General features: G+C 45.8%; 1 protein-coding gene across 1 annotated transcript in view; it reads right to left on the bottom strand.

Annotated features, from left to right (window-relative positions):
- PRMT8 (protein arginine methyltransferase 8) overlaps nucleotides 1–4,494 on the bottom strand; it is a 100,539-nt gene extending 96,045 nt beyond the window's left edge. Inside the window, exon 1 of the mRNA XM_060658683.3 lies at nucleotides 1,341–4,494. Within this exon, the coding sequence (XP_060514666.1) occupies nucleotides 1,341–1,415 (75 nt within the window). The 5' untranslated portion in view covers nucleotides 1,416–4,494. The remainder of the gene's footprint in view (nucleotides 1–1,340) is intronic.
- Nucleotides 4,495–17,501: the final 13,007 nt, after the last annotated feature.

The following is a 17,501-nucleotide window of genomic DNA, read 5'->3' as shown; positions in this document are numbered from 1 at the left end:
TATGGGGTAAAGGTTAGCTGCAGTTAAGACCTTACCGAAGATTGGAAGGGTCTCTGCATCGTTTTGCATTCCAGCAAGACAGAGGGACAATCCCCGTGCCACACCTCCATCCCCGCCTCACGCTGCATATGGGTAACCATATGTGAAATGTACGGCAGCCCCACCAGACACCCGGCTATTAATAGAGCCCGGGAGTTTGCTCTCTGTCTTTTTCCTGCCACCGAGTAAGGGATGATCTTCACACACATACCCCACTCCGCCCCCACCTCGGCGCACCGTTTCTCCAGGAAGGTAAGGGGGCTGCCCACGCTGATCCCCTTCGTGACTACAGGTGCCTAGAGCCTACGGACTAGTCCAGTTGTAACGACAGCAGGGTCACTGCGAGGCCAGGGAACACAGCCTCCAGTCTTGGGACGCAAAACCCAGCAGGGCTCTTTGCGTCTCTGGGCCAACTCGAGAGTAGAGAAAGGGCAGCTATTGGGCTGCCGAAGGCGAGGGGGGCAAGAGCGCAATCTGAAGAGCTAGAGTGGCCTCCTCCAAAGCCGCTGCAGGACGAATGGCTGTAGACCCATTTCTCCCCTGCAGCCCGCGGCGCGCAGCCCCCACCCGGCGCGGGCTTGGCTGCGGCAGGAGCGGGCGCTGTCCCTGGTTCTGAAGGTGGCCGCGACCAGAGCTCCCTCCCCGGGTTTAGCGCCCCAAGGCGGCTCAAACATTCCAGGGTTGCAGACCTCTCTCCGGCCCAGATCTGAGCGGGAGGGTCTCTTGGTGGTGCCCAAGTCCCACCACCCGCTCGGTGTGGCCCCACCGCGGCCCGGAGCTCTCCGCGGTGCTGCGGGGACCGAGAGCTGGGGGAACTGACTTGAGCCTGAAGGGTAAAGCTCAGGCAGCGTCTGGAGATGGTCAAGGCACCGCAGGGAGCCGACCTGGTCCCAGGATCACCCACCCCAGCTTTGCAGAAAGCTGGGACTCTGGACCCCTAATGAAGCCCAGAGGAGAGAGCAGGGGAGCGCTGCTGCCCAGGGTTTGGGACTTGGGGAAAGAGAAGCGAGCAGCGGGTGGCAGGAGAGGGAGATGGGGTGAGAGCGATTCTTTTGCATTTTCAAAAGGGAGGGGACCTGAGACATGCACTGGCTTTTCCCCCAACACACACACACACACACACACACACACACACACACACACGGCCGGCAGAAGCAAGCGGGATGGAGCCGGGGAAAGTTTGGCACTAGGTGCTGAGCAGCGGCGGCGGTGGCGGCGGCGGCAGCGACAGCGGCGGCGGCGCGGTGGTCCGGGGTGGGCTGCCGGGGTCGCCGAGAGCCCCGGCCCTCTCGCTTCCTTACCTCGGTGTTCTCGGCAGCGTTCTCCGCCATTTTCCTCCTTAGGAGCAGGCAGCGGGAGGAGTGTTTCATGCCCATAAGAGCCAGCAAGGGTTTGATGATACAGAGATAGTAGAGAAAGAGAGAGCTGGTGTAGCTTTAAAAGAGAGAGAGAGAGAGAGAGAGAGAGAGAGAGAGAATGGGAGGAAAAAAAAAAAAAAAACCAACCCAGCCCCTCTGCTGGAGCGTCAGCCGATACAATCAACTACGGTTGAGTCTTTTCTGCAGTCTCCACTTTGTTTTATTTTCCTCCCTTCTCATCTGCTTCGGATTCCTTCACACAGTTTCAAGTTCTTCTCGCGCACCCGACCCCCTCCCCGCCCCTCTCCACCCGCGCTGCGGGCTAGGCTGGAGGGAGGCAGCCCCGAAGGCTTCGCGGCAGCGGCGGCGTCTCTTCTCCTGGCTGCTCGCAAAGTCCGGCCGGCCGGAGGCAGCCACCAACTCCTCTCAACTTCTGCCGATCGGCTGGGCGAAGCAACACGCTTCCTGCGCGTCTCTCCTAGGGGCTGAGCCGGGTGAGTGGGGGCGGGGTAGGAGGTTCGGTAGAGCGAGCGGCGGCTGGGTGCAGACGGAGGGCCCCCAGCGCCCCCGGGCCCGCCGCCTCCTCCAGGCTCCAGGGGTCTTTTGGCCGCCTCCACCCCCAGGGGCCGTGGACAACTTGCGCGGGGGCAAAGGGCGGCGCGAACGCTGCAAGGCCACGCTGGAGACTCGATGAAAGCAGGCGCCGGAGCTGGGCTCTTGCAGGTTCTTAGACCCGGGTGTATGTCCTCCCACCGAGGACAAGCTCTGGGCAAGATTGGGCCATAGTTACCTCGCCCCCATCCCACCCCACCCCCAACTTCCCAGATCCTCTGTCAATTCTTGGTTCCTTCCTTGGCGAATTATGGTTTCAGGAGCGAAGGGGTGGGTGTCTGGATGAGGGAGGGTCCTTAACTCCTTCAACTCTAAGGCTAAGTGTGCTATCATCTCTCCTTTTCTCCCACTGTCCCTGTCCAGGCACTTGGGGCTCCAAGCTTCTCTCAGGTTGAGAGGTTGGGCCAAAGGTTCAGCCAGAGGTGGCTCGGAAGAGACCATAGGAGAAAGTCAAATGGCTGAGCCCACAGTCCTGTTCCCCTTACCCTAGTCTTCCCCGGCAGCCCCCTGCCCACACATTTCTCTTCTCCCTCCTCACCCCTCCCCCATGGTCACCAGATTTTGAAGTCCCTTTTATGGGAGAGAGGGAGGATGTCACGTACCCATTAGGATTCTCTTGATCCTTTTTTAAGGGAGTTTGGGCGGCAGCAGGGGGTGTGAATTTTTATACAATGCATTCCTGTCTTCACTTTGAGAGCTTCTTTTTCTCTGTCTTACTGGCCATCTGTCAGGCGGGTGGGAAATAGAACGGGGAGGGGGGCACTCTGTCTCTCCCTTTGCAACAGGCCACTCAGGCTGGACTCCTTCAAAGACAGCTGCACTTTCAAGCTTTCAACCCACAAGTCAAGGACAGGGACCTAAAATATGCATGCTCCTTGAACACCCTGGCTCTCTTCACTTCATCCCTGTACTTGCATAGGGAGATCAGTTCCGCATGCGTGCCCTATTTGTTTTATCACCTTTGACAGCCAGGAAATGTGAGCCTGGTTGTCCTCAGCTAACCTCAGGGTCCATTGAAGAAATGGACCAGAATCTAAAAATGCCTCCATCACCTGGTCCTAGGGGAAAGAGAAGATGCATTGCAATAATTGGAGGAGGGAGAGGAGGAGGAGGAGTGGAGAGTAAAAAGAGTGAAAAGATAATGGGCAACAGGCTTGAGTTATTGGGCTTGTGTGCATGTGTGTGCATGTTATATGTGTTTGGGAAAGAGCGAATGTAAATGAAAGAATGAGCCTAACTCCTTAACCTTTTTCTTACTCAGACCACAGACCTTGACTAGTGTTGGGGGTGAGGAAGCAGAATCTTTGGCAACACCTACTTGGTCATCCTCCTTCCCTTTCACACATGCAGAAAGCTGTAGGGGGGTGAATGAGATGAATCTAAGGAATGACTTTTACCCTCTTGACCCCCATTTTCTCTAAGCAGCTTTCTCAGAAACAACAGATTTGAGACATCTCATCCTCTACAAAGAGGGTCTCAGTACTATTACAATCAATGAAAATCAGAAAGGAAAGGATCCTCACAGCTCTTTGGTCCAGTTCTCTCATTTTACAAATAAGTACCCTGAGATCAGAAAAAGGAGGCCATTTGTCCATGATCCTTCAGCCAGCTGAGGGAGCATCTGAGAGAAGCTCCCCAGCCTCCTGACTTTCAGCTTTACACTTTTCTCCCACCCTGTTTCTGCCTGTGCAGTGCATCCATTCTGTGACTAACCAGGGAGGAGGGGAGCGGAGACAAGCTCCCACCGAAATAGGCTGCTGCCTGTGCGTGATTATGTTGCTATGAGAACCTCAGTGGGTGTGTTTCCTCCGTTCTCTGTTGAAATCTTTTGCTTGGCTTGGCTTCTCCCCAAGCACAGACACAGCTCCCCTTAGAATGAGGAGTGGAGAGGCTGATATGGAGAGCTGCATTCTCCTGGCAAGAGTTTTCTATTCCAACCCATCCAATGCAGGCCCAGCCTGAGGCTGTGAGTGAGAACCATAGGCCACCATGGTAGCTCCGCAATGGCTAGGGTGAAAAGTCTTGAAAGTGAATAGTCCAGTCCTCTGTTGAGTCACCTTGGAGCAGAGAGTTGTTCCTGCTGTGTTCCCACCTAATTACAAATTCACAAGCAAAAGAATTGTTACTTTAAGAGACTAAGTTTTGGGATGCCTTGTTACACAGCAAAAGATTACCTGAACACTCATGTCCTAGGGTTGTGAGAATTGATGATGTGTGAAAAGTGCCTAGCACATAGTAGGCATCCCCACTACCCCACCATTCACAGGAGTTCAGTCTTTCTCCATCTCTTTTGCATAAGTATGTTAGCACAGCTCTTACAATATTAAAAGAATTCCACAAAGAATTTACTGGATATCTGTTATATGCCTAGCTCATTAATAGGCACTGGGCTTGACAACAGGCAACAAAAGGTATTGGACTGATCATTGAGGAGCTCTCAATTTAGCTACCTTGAATGCTTTGAAAGTGTATAGAACTTTCATAGAAGAGCTTTTGAAGGGATTTAATGGGAGGCAAGAAGATACATAGGACGACCAGACATACACTAAGAAGTAGGTTAAATATTCTGGAACAAAATGCCCTTCCAGGTAAAGATGTCCTGAAGACACATTTTACTTTACTTACATCTTTGGTGCAACAAGATGTATTGAAGAGGACATGTGAAGTGCTTAGGATAGTGTCTGGCTCATGGGAAGACCACAAACGTTGTGTTAATGCTTGCTAGGCCCTGTGCTAGGCTCTGAGTCAAACATTACAGAGCACTTATTACATGCCAGAGACTCATCTAGACTTAATGTGTCCTCATGCAGTTCTTTCAACAACTCTTTTGGGAAAGTACTGTTATTATCCCTCAAAAACAGATGAGAACACAAAAACACAGAGAATTGTCCAAGTGTTACGTAAAGTCAGGATTCAAATCTAGTATGATTTATTCCATAGCATGACCTTCATGAGGTTAACCAGATTCTGTGAACAAGGCAGTGGTTCTCAAACTTGGCAGCAAGGTGGAGTCATCTGAGGTTTAAAAATACCAGTGCATTTCTTTGACCCCCAGAGAGTATGATTTAGTGAGGCCTGGGCGTCAGAATTTTTTTAATTCTCTAGCTGATTCTATTGAGCAGTCATGGTCGAGGACAACTGGATAAGGATGTGTGGAAAAGATGAAAGTATCCACAGAGAAAGAAGGTCTCTAAGTTATAGAAAGGGCCCCCCAAAACTATAGGAGCCCCACCACCACAGTATAGAAAGCTCCATCTCTAACACAGAAGTTCTTGAGAGCCACAAAGTTCTTGAGAGTGAAAATGTGCTGATGTTTTAGCCAGCATGCAAAGGTTGGAATAAGATTCTTGGGAAGGGTATAATTGGAAAAGTCATCTGCCTTTGTGAGATGCCACAGAGAAGTGAGTTTCCTGCCACTGGAAAGGGTTCAGTCAGACTAATTATTTGGCATAGCTGTTGCAGTGGAACTGCAAACCCTAGAAGGTTTAGCAAGGCCTCTGAGGTTCCATCCACTCCATTCTGTGACTCCTGAATGGTCTCCTCTCATTTCTGAGTCCTCCGGGAGGTATAGACTGTATGGTAGCTCAAGTTCAGGAGGTAGTCAACACTGCCTTGGCTGTTTCCCCAAATCCAGTGTCCCTGCAATCAGGATGCAATTTCTCTGTCTGAGAAAGCCTGGACTCTGGCTCATCCAAATGTGGTTGCTGCAATAAAAGATGTATAAGACATGTCCTGTGTCTTCCCCCCTCTTCCTTCTAGGAGAACCTCACATGTGGCCTGGGCTCACATATGGCCAAGGCACGCTGCAGTGAATCCTTGGCTCCTCAAGAATCGGGCCATAGCCATGATCCATCACTACCTCATGGCAGCTAACCCAGCAGTGTTCCTAATGTCTTCTGGGCCAGATGGGAACCCAGCCAAGGCTGCAGCAGCCAGCTAGCTACCTGGCTGAGCCTCCAGGCAGCCCCACACCTGGGCAGCTTTCCTGTACAAAAACCTGTGCAGTCCTATTTCTCCCTAATCCAAGGCCCAATTATTTCTTAAACTACATCTCAAAGAAGGACTTGCAAGAGTGTCCCCAGTACCTTCAAAGTCTGGGTTTCTTTTGTTTTTTCTTTTTCTGTTAAAACCAGAATGTTATTTCTTTCTCACTCTGATAATGTCTGAGTAAGTCAGTTTATTGTTGTTTTGTGCTGGATATGAAAACATTTGGTTTGATTATTCTAAAAATATCTGAGGGGCACTTTCTTAGTAGTTCTTCATTAATAGCTTAATCCTTGGTGTTTTGTGCCTCTAAAAAACTGAATACCATCATTATCTGCCTTTGTCTCAGGGTAAGAAGGACTTAAAAGACATCTAGATTTTCTCAATGGCCTATGATGGACCCCAAACTTCTTCAGAGAAAGGGAAAGAGGGAGATAGCAGTAGAACCATAAAGGTACTGAAATATTCCTTCTAAAATGCTATCACAACAGAAATTAGTTTTTTCTTCTTGGCAGAACTTGTACACCCCACTCCTTTCTTCCTTTTCAAATCTTTCATAAAGGCTTACCTTTTTCTGGAAAATCTCTCCTAAATCCTCCAAAGCTAACTAGAAATCAATTCAGTTTATCCAGTACAATAACTCAATACACCTTCACTTTTTAAATTTTTTTAACTTTTATTTATTTTTGAGACAGAACATGAGCAGGGGAGGGGCAGAGAGAGAGGGAGACACAGAATCCAAAGCAGGCTCCAGGCTCTGAGCTGTCAGCGCAGAGCCCAATGCGGGGCTTGAACCCACAGACCAGAGATCATGACCTGAGCTGAAGTTGGACACCTAACCAACTGAGCCACCCAGGCACTCCTGAATACACTTTCACTTCCATTAGCCCTTATATTAAGTATTATGATCCAAACACTGTGCTAGGCATGCTAGACTAGAAGATTAAATGACATATCCCTACCCCAATGACACATCTTCCAGGAAGAGTTGGTTATGGATTCAGGTCCTATCAGGGGTCATATGGATTTGTTCTAATAGGTTAGATATGGCTATAATCAATGGTTTATAGTTACATAGGTCTTGCAATAAAAGAATCTATTGATATGGACAGGGAGACCCTCAAGGCTATAGGGTCTGGACAAGAAGCATAGTAGCCTCCATTCAAGGAAGGCTGGGGACACATTTTCTACCAATATTCCAAAGTTTCTGTGTGTTTCCAAAACTTTTGTGGATAAGAAATGTTCAGCCTTGCCTCCCTGCCAGGCACATTATTTATATACATTGATATCACTTAGAGCATAACATATTATGACCTGCCCTAGAGCAGGTCTGATCTCTGGTGTCTCAGGTATAGATAGCCCTACCTGAAAATGCACAGTGAGTGGAGATGGTTAAACAAAACTGTGCTTGATTCCGTCAGTTTCATTTCTGGACCATTTAACCACCCTGATCTCTTTCTTCTCTTCCCAGAAGAAAGAGCATGGGCTTTGTGGTCTCACAGACCAGTAGGTTAACCTCTCCATCTGTGTAAAAATGGCTTAATGGTGATCTCTCTCTGGCAGAAAAGTTGTGACAATAAAATGAGACAATGCAGATGAAACACCTAACATAGTTCTCAGGAAATAGTGTTCTAATGAAAGTCAGTTTCTTTCCCAGCATCTCATCATATAAGACCATGTCTACCTACATGAGATAGACATATGGTGTGATGTGGAGAGTGTCACGCAAGGGTCAGCAGAACTGTGCCCTAGTCCCAGCTCCATCATTAAGTAGGATGGTGGCCTTGAGAAAGCCACTTTGCCTCTCTAAGCCCATTTCTTCTTCTTTAAAAGAAGGGATTTCCTTCCCCTTTATGTTTTATCATTTTATCCATGGTACAAATTATGATTCTAACCACACCAAAATCACCACAAAGACTGGTCACACACATCTCAAACCAAAATGCAACTCTAGTGGCCAAAACAAAGGCTGAAGAGTAGAACAGCCTCTCCCTCCCACTTGTAAGAGAGCTTGAGTAGAAAGTTAATTTCTGTTAATTCCAAGAATTTACAAAGGATACTTGTAGGTAATGCTCATTACAATGTTCACTCCAGTACTGGGCTATCATTAGAGCTTTCCAGAGGTCAAAAGGGGTTTCATTTTTTTAAAACAGTCCTGCTTGATTCTAGCAGCCTCAATGACTACAACCAAACAGTCATTATAAATGGTCATCACCACTTCATATCTCCAACACTTGTCAGGGGACAGAGTTCAGTGGGGAAACCAATGAATTTCTTGACAACACAGACTACCTAGATGTAGTCAGCATAACTTCATTGAAGTCTCAATGATCCGTATCAATTTCCAAACAATGCAAATCAGCAGATGATCCAAAAATTGCTTTTCTTCGACTCATTTTATATACTCAGATACACACAAATAGAATTTCTACCTGTCTAATGATTCTTGGTTTCAAAACATATTCAAATTAATGTGCTGTCCCACAGTACACAATAATGGTCAAAGATGATGGTCCAGAAAGCAGCCAGTTGTGTTGCTGGAGAAGCCAGTCACAGTCCTCTTCTTGCCAGAAACAATCCACTCTGTGGCTACTTCACCTGTGAAAGAACAAAAATCAATTATCACACCTAACACACCAGTCTGGGTCATGGATTGTTCAAGTTATTCCACAGAAAAAAACTACATAAAGGTTAGGTAACATTTTAAAATCACACTGCAAGAGAAGAGTGACTTCAATTTCTTGGACTATCCAGCTATCCATTTAATTCAAATGCAACTGTGGCTTTCCAGAGGAAAGGGCTTCTCCTTTCCTGGGATGGAAATACTGTTTGCAAAGCTAAGAGCTATTTCCTGTGGATATTGTTCTTCTCCTAGGCCCTCATGGAAGGGAGAAGAAGCCCAGTGACCTCAAAATAGTGACTTCAAGCCAAGTGTCCACTCCAGGCCAGGCACTGTGCTAAGTACCCTACTGAGTTCTCACACCATCCCCAGATGTTAGTTGCATTGTTACCCCTATTTTATAGATCAGGAAAGGACATCTCAGAAAAGTTAAAGAGCTTACTCAAGTCACACCCTTGGTAAGGGATTGAACAATGCTCAGAGTCCATGTCTTCCTGACTCCACCAGTGGAAGGAGCACAGACCTCAGAGGCGAACATGCCTGGTTTTCAATCCAGCCATAAACTTCTTATCTGCAAATAAATAAATAAATAAAGTGGATCTGGTAAAACCTACTTCAGGGTTGTTGTAGTGACTGACCCAGAATCAGGCTCATCGTAGACCTCAAAATATGGGCATGATGGTACACAGCATGTGGCCGGATGTGACCGACTTAACTCAGCAAAACTGCATCTGCTCCTATGTTACTCTCAGCCATAAGTACAAGTATAAAAAGTACCCCCCACCTCCAGAGGCCAGAGTATCTGTCAACCTGGCAATGGCTCTAGACAGGGTAACTCCATCTAAATGGCAGCTATCAACCTGTATTCTTGCTGCAGTTCTTACTGTCACATCTGCTTAGTAACTGCCCTAAGTGGTGTCATTCTGGGTGGCATACCGTATTTGCAGGTATAGGGGATGTTGATTTTTTTTTAACTTCTGGAAAACTCAGCCACGGCAGTGGGCAAATCTGCCACATAACTATGTTAGGACTTAGTTACTGCATCCTGAGTGAATGTGGGATTAATCGCAGGAAGGAAGGAAAGATCCGGCACTTTAGCAGGTGGATGGTGGATTAAGAAGGAAGAGAATGATATCAAAACAACTTTGTATATATGCTCTGACTCTCTTCCAGCCAGCAAAGATGGCCTTTTCTTTTTTTGAAAGAAAAATTATATATATATATATATGTGTGTGTGTGTGTGTGTGTGTGTGTGTGTGTAATTTTTTTTTTCCTTTTTGTCCATAAACCCTGGGTCCATAAGGCCCTGGAAGGTTCAGGTTATGCCTTCTGGGAGGCTCTGAACAAATCATGCCTGCTTCCTTCTGCCTCATTTTTTCTCTAGTAATACAAGATTGGGCTTCCTCCTTCTTCCTGCTGGTTGGGTAACGGAGTCCCTGACATTGTTTTTCTTGCTGCTCTTTCCCAGACTGAGTTTGGAACAAATTTTCTGGTCCTATAGAATCATGACCTAAATTTGGGTGGATAAGAAAGAGGGAAATTCGACCAATGAGCTATTGGACTTTTCTCTAACCAGGGCCAAGGGCTCCTTTCCCTGGTCGTGGGATCAGAGTTTATTTTTGTCTATTGGCATCTCAGGCAGGATTCAAATGATGTAAGAGGAACTCCAGTATAACCAAGCCACTCCAGCCCATCACACTAAATAACAGTTACTCAAGCTTCCCATTCTTGACCTCTCTTTTCAATTTTTTAAATGTTTGTTTTTGAGAGAGAGGGCATGAGCGCAAGCCATGGGAGGGGCAGAGAGAGAGGGAGACACAGAATCCGAAGCAGGCTCCAGGATCAGCTGTCAGCACAGAGCCCAACGCAGGGCTTGAACACACAGACGATGAGATAATGGCCTGAGCTGAAGTTGGACACTTAACCGACTGAGCCACCCAGGTGCTCCTCTTGGCCCCTCTTTTGACAGAGAATCTCCTTACCACCCTCTCCCTTTATGAAGATCCTCCCAAGGGTTTCTAGGAGACTCTGTAGGACCACATCACATGTACTTACATTGAGTCTCTCCCCCCTCCTCCTCCTCCTCCTCCTCCTCCTCTTCCTTCTTCATCTCTGGCTTCCCATAGCCAATGTCCAATGACTTTGAGGTTGCTTTTAGGAGCCTTGCCATTGCCCAAGTTGACAACATCCCTCATGAGGATGCTGATAGCTGTACCAAGGCTGGTCTTCCAGCACTTTCAGCAAATTCCGGATGTCATGAGAAGCAGGAGCAGACTCGGTGAGCCCCCAAGCTCATTCCTTGCACTCCAAATCCCTTCAAGGCTCTTAGAGAAGCAGCCCCTTCTCCTTCTGGTACAAATTCTTCCATTGTTCTGCAAGGGCACAAAGCCCAGTGTCAGGGTGGAATGCCGATGACACACCATACTTTCTATTGCTCAGTTTCTTCCTCCCCTGTATTCCACACACAAGATAGTAGTACAAACTTCCCCATTCTTCAGCCATAAACAGAAGTGCCTATGATGGTCGACTCATGCAAATGAAGCCTTGGGGGAGGGGCAGGGACCTGGCTCCAACCAAGCCTGGATACCCATTACACAGAATGCAGTAGACTGAGCATCTTCTGATGGGAAATGGGTGTAGGCAGCACTGTCTTTTCCTTTGGGCTGCCAAGCATTTGTTCATGCCTTGTCAAGGAAATTTCTCACCAGCGTGTCATTCTTATATATTTAGTTGGATGGGTAGATAGTAGCATTTATGAAATGTCTACAACAGGGTGGACCCATTCTCACATCAGCCCCAACTTTGTCCTCCTATTTCAATGAATTCCAAACTCTCTCTGCCCCAGCTTCCCCTCCATCATACCACCACACCGTTGGTTATTAACACTCTTGGGGAAACAGCCCTTGCAGTTTATTAGCTATCAGCTGTTGGTGGCCTTCCAGAGGCATTTACATTGCAAGAGGAGACTCTGGAAGTCTACCTCCAAGTTACAAAAGAATGAATCTCTAATGGTGGAAGGTCAAGCATCAGTGACAGACTGGTCAGAACAGGATTTGTGGAAGGTCATCCTGCCCTCTTTAAAATCATTACACTCATTTCATTCTTCCACTTGCCACTAAGTTGTGGCCTGGCCTACAGGCTGCAGAGAAAGCATGGAGTTCCTTGGTGGGGGAAGGGGGAGGGATAAAGCACTGAACTTGAATCAGGAGACAAATTCTAGCTCCAATTCTGTCACGAGTTGCTGAAGACTCTGGGTTGGGGAGGTGTCAAGATAGGGACCCCTGAGCAAAAGGAGAGGGTGACTATCCCTGCCCTCACAACCGTTTGTAGTTCTGGTTTCCATCTCTTCCTCTGTAATGTGAGGAGTCTGGACAAGCTGAATTTGTGGGTCACTTTCAACTCTTTCAGCCTATTATTATGAACCTTGTGGCTGGCATTCAGTGTAGAGATGCTGTTCCCAAGAAAAAGTATTTAGGAAAGCTTGTGTTTCAAGGGCTCAGGCACTTGGGCCCTAAGAATAAATACCTAACCCTACCTGTCTTCATAGTTGTTTTTCTTTAGAAAAAAAAAGATAAGTTTTAAATATCACCTTGAGGAGTTCAAATGCTAATGGTCTCCTGGTAGGAATCATTTGTTTTAAAAAATTATGTCCAAGCTAGACTTGCAGAGAAGTTCTGTCTATAGCTAGAAGTTTATGGGGAAACATGTGAGCCAGGGTTATCCAGGCACATGGAAGGGGCAGGCTGGTGAAATGCATCTGTAGACTGGGACTCCAGGCTCTGTGCAAGGCAGCCATAGGCAGCTGCCTGTTCCTCCACCACCTTCCCCATCACACTTCTTACCCTCTGCCCCTGCTATCAGTTTTCTCTGGTTCCATTCAGATGCTTTTAAGTGGCATATAGTGCCTGAAGCATGAATAAAAACATCTGAGTGTCTAACCTGACACTAATATAACATATAAAAACTCTCCACAGCATGTTCAAGAATCAAGAAATCTTTTCTTTTTTTTCCCCTAGGCAAGGATGCCATGAGGTCATGTGCACTCAAAGCTCTTTGAGGGATGGGAAGAACTCTCAAGCTGGTCCTTTCCCCAAGTCCAGTGGGTCTTCAGGGGAGTGACTTAACCTTTCTTGGCAAACAGCAAGTGAAATGCAGGAAAGCCTTCCCAAGAGATGCTAAAGTAGCTGCTTCTTTAGGGGTTATTTTTTTCTCAGCAGAGAAGAGAGTTATCTGAAGAAAATAGTTTAAATTCAGTACTTGGGGCACCTAGGTGGCTCAGTCAGTTAAACATCTGACTCTTGATTTTGGCTCAGGTTATGATCTCATAGTTCGTGAGTTTGAGCCCCGCATTGGGCTCTGTGCTGACAATGCAGGGCCTGCTTGAGATTCTCTCTCTCTTTCCCTCTCTCTGCCCCTCCCCTACTTGCTCTTGCTCTCTCTCACTCTCTCTCTCTCTCTCAAAATCAATAAATAAACTAAAATAATTTTAAAAATTCAGTACTACCTGGAGCCAGGGGACAGGACATGTGGCTTCAAGGGTCCCCTACTAAGTTGTACAATCTGTGATTATAATAAAAGGACTAAAAAATATTAGCCAGGTTCCTAGGGCTCTTCTGAAGACAGGTGATTGAGCATGGCTACTTCTCAGCCTCCCTCCAATCTTGAGAGTCAGGGAGAAACTGGGCAAAGGCCCACGTGAGTGGAGAGAGGATTAGCCTCCACAGAGGGCCAGGCCCAATCTCGAATAAGAGAAGCTGCCAGAGAAGCACAAACTCACATCAGGAACATGAGCCCCGTTTGGTTTTCTCAAACGTAATTATACAAAGGATAGAAATTTGAGGGGGAAAAATTACTTTAATAACATGAATTTTTAAAAACCTTCCAAATCTTCCTCTGTGGAGAAGGTCCAGACCACTTCCCAGTCAGAATCTGTGCCTTGGCTTGAATTCTGCTGACCCATGAGGCAGCCCCATATGCCCCTCTCATGCCCACAAGGAGGCTTCCTGAAGCGGCACTTTGTGGATTCACCTGGACTTCTGGTACCTACAGCCTCCTACAGTATTTTTTACTTTTCCTTCCCAAGGTTGTCAGGGCCCCTTCCTAACTGGTCTTCCCCCTCCATCCAGGAGAGCTGGCAGTTTCCCAAACTGCCAGGTCACTGGACAGAGTTCCCAGAGGCCCAGGCCATGCTTCCCTCTACTCAGCTGGGCACACACCTGATGTTCTGAGTGATTTAAGCCTGCCATTGTACTGCTTCCAATCAAACAAAGTCACAGAGACTTGTTTACTGCAATCTAGAGCATCAGTCGGGGAGAGAATTAGTTTCCCCACCCTCATCCTTCTGAACATTTAATGGGATGGCTTTGAGAAGTAAGAGACAGAAAACATTTAATGGGATGAAGGCAACCCCTAGCCATAGGTCTTCAGGCTTCAGAGACAAAAGCAAGGACTTGGATCAGGATTGAGAGGAGATTGCCAATATGTCCTGCCCATTCCACACTTTAATACAGTGAACGTACACAGGCAGCGCAGCTCATACCTTCTGGATGGGGAGTTGCTTCTATTTAGCCAATTGTCTGTGGAGAGAACAGATACATTCCCTCTTCCTCAACCAGATGCAAACTAATTGAAACTGCCCTGCTCTAAGACAGAAGTATGTGACATTAGCAAAAAGTAGGTCCTTGACTCCCATTCCCATCCCACTTCTTTTGTTCTATTTTTCATGACCTCTAGTGATTTTTTTATATTAAATATAATTCATTGTCAAATTGGTTTCCATACAACACCCAGTGCTCATCCCAACAGGTGCCCTCCTCAATGCCCATCACCTACTTTCCCCTCTCCCCCACCCCCCATCAACCCTCAGTTTGTTCTCAGTATTTAAGAGTCTCTTATGGTTTGCCTCCCTCCCTCTCTGTAACTACCCCCCCTCCCGGCCCCTCCATGGTTCTCTGTTAAGTTTCTCAGGATCCACATATGAGTGAAAACATATGGTATCTGTCTTTCTCTGCCTGACTTATTTCACTTAGAATAATACCTTCCAGTTCCATCCACATTGCTACAAATGGCCAGATTTCATTCTTTCTCATTGCCAAGTAGTATTCCATTGTATATATAAACCACATCTTCTTTATCCATTCGTCAGTTGGTGGACATTTAGGCTCTTTCCATAATTTAGCTATTGTTGAGAGTGCTGTTATAAACATTGGGGTACAAGTGCCCCTATGCATCAGTATTCCTGTATCCCTTGGGTAAATTCCTAGCAGTGCTATTGCTGAGTCATAGAGTAGATCTATTTTTAATTTTTTGAGAAACCTCCACACTGTTTTCCAGAGTGGCTGCACCAGTTTGCATTCCCACCAACAGTGCAAGAGAGTTCCCATTTCTCCACATCCTCTCCAGCATCTATAGTCTCCTAATTTGTTCATTTTAGCCACTCTGACCGGGATGACATGGTATCTCAGTGCAGTTTCGATTTGTATTTCCCTGATGAGGAGTGACGTTGAGCATCTTTTCATATGTCTGTTGGCCATCTGGATGTCTTCTTTAGAAAAAATGTCTATTCATGTCTTCTGGCCATTTCTTCACTGGATTATTTGTTATTTGGGGTGTGGAGTTTGGTGAGTTCTTTATAGTTCTTTATAGGGCTAGTTCTTTGGATACTAGCCCTTTATCCGATATGTTATTTGCAAATATCTTTTCCCATTCTGTCTGTTGCCTTTTAGTTTTGTTGATTGTTTCCTTTGCAGTGCAGAACCTTTTTATCTTGATGGGGTCCCAATAGTTCATTTTTGCTTTTAATTCCCTTGCCTTTGGAGATGTGTCGAGTATGAAATTGCTGTGGCTGAGGTCAAAGAGGTTTTTTCCTGCTTTCTCCTCTAAGGTTTTGATGGTTTCCTGTCTCACATTCGGGTCCTTCATCCATTTTGAGTTTACTTTTGTGAATGGTGTATGAAAGTTGACCTCTAGTGATTTTTATAGAGGTAGCCAGCAAATGATAAACTATTTGAATCTGTTATGTCAGAGATGATTCTTTTTCATATACACAATCAAATCATAATTTTCCTGAGTATACAATTCCAGTTCAATATCTTCCCCACCCTCCCCAGTTGTGTGCATACAATTCCACTGCATTTTTGCTTCTAGCATTTCTAGTGAGAAGTCTGCCATTGCTATCATTCCATTTTAGATTTCATTTCAGATTTTTTTTTTCCTCTCTGGAAGAAGAGGTGCTTGAACTCATGATCTCAAGATCAAAAGTCACACACTTTCCTGACTGAGCCAGCCAGGCACCCCACCCACTATTTTCTAAATAGTTTCCCTTTAGCCTTATTATTGTGATGTATCTAGTTACAGGTATTTTCTCATTCATCGCCTTTGAATCTTGAGACCTCTATGTTATACTGATTATTTTATACCTCCTGGTAAATTTTACTGTATTGTTTCTTTTCTGTTTACTTCATTCCACTCATCCTATCCTTCTGAAACTTCTTATAGACAGATATTAAAATATCTGAATGTGTTCTCCAAATCTCAACTTTTCTTTCCATATTTTTATCTCATGATCTTTTAGGCCACATAAGAGAATTCCTCAGTTTTATCTTCCAGTTCACTAATTTACGCTTCAGTTATGTCCACTCTGATGATCCTGCCCATTTGTTGGTTTTTAAATTTTGTTATGAACATTTTTAGTTTCCAAAGTCTTTGATTTTTTTTTACCAATCCAATATCAGTACTTATTCCAATATCTCTAGAGAAGTCTCATTCTGCTTGGACTACTAACATTTCCTTGGGTGTGAACTTTTTTTAACTGCAGTCAGCACCTCTTTTTCACATTATTGTTTTTCTACACATTTTTGGTGAATCCTACATACACGCCCATTTTTGTGTAAAATCCACGTTAAATCCAGAAAATCCATGTTAGCTTGGTCAGAGGCAAAGAATAGGATGTACTATGGGGCAGGTTTTACTTCAACTTTTCCAACATAAGTGAGGGAAGATGCTTGCTGTTGGTACAGTGAGCCAGTAGGGAGTACAAAAGTAGAAATCCTTCTCCTGGGTTATGCTGGCCATCTGGAGCACTAGTTTGCCTCTCTGACCAAAACATCCAAGTGATCTCTATTACTCACCGCTTACCCTGAGGTAGAGGTGTGGAGGGAATCATCTTCCTGGTAACCCCAACTACTTGCCTTGTTATTTACTACAGGCTTCTTTCTGCCCCATATTTGCTATTTTGAGACCAAAGCCCCATTTTTTAGGAATCCTACAGCAGCATTTGGAGATGTGGCTTCCTTCATCAGATCTTGACTACTTCCCATTCTTCAGGGATTCCTCAGTTTGTGATCTACCAAAGATATCCTTTCTTGTTTTCTAGCACTGGGTGTATTTTTAAAATATATATCATTTTGGGGCATCTGGGTGGCTCAGTCGGTTAAGTGTCCGACTTCAGCTCAGGTCATGATCTCACAGCTCTGTGAGTTCAAGTCCCACATTGGGCTCTGTGCTGACAGCTCAGAGCCTAGAGCCTGCTTAGGATTCTGTGTCTCCCTGTCTGTCTCTCTGCCCCTCCCCCACTCACTGTCTGTCTCTCTGTCTCTCTCTCAAAAATAAACATTAAAAAATTTTAAAATAAAATATATGTCAGTTCTATGGAAATATTTGTCATTGCATATGGGAATTTGGGATGGAAGTGTGAGATTGTCAATTTTTATTAATCCCTCATCTTAAACAAAAAATACATCATATGTTCTCAATAAAGAGTTATTGGTTGAGTGGATTCTCATGCTTCACTATAAGTTTTATTTGAAAATTTTCTACCTTTGAAAAATTATTGACTAACCAACTGCTTTCAGCATGCCCCTCCCCTCATTTTAAGTGGGTGCAGAATT

The sequence above is a fragment of the Panthera onca genome, chromosome B4, assembly GCF_046562875.1.
Source record: "Panthera onca isolate mPanOnc1 chromosome B4, mPanOnc1 haplotype 2, whole genome shotgun sequence".
Lineage (NCBI taxonomy): Eukaryota > Metazoa > Chordata > Mammalia > Carnivora > Felidae > Panthera > Panthera onca.
Note: the sequence above shows the minus strand (reverse complement) of the source record. Positions and strands in the feature narration are given on the sequence as shown.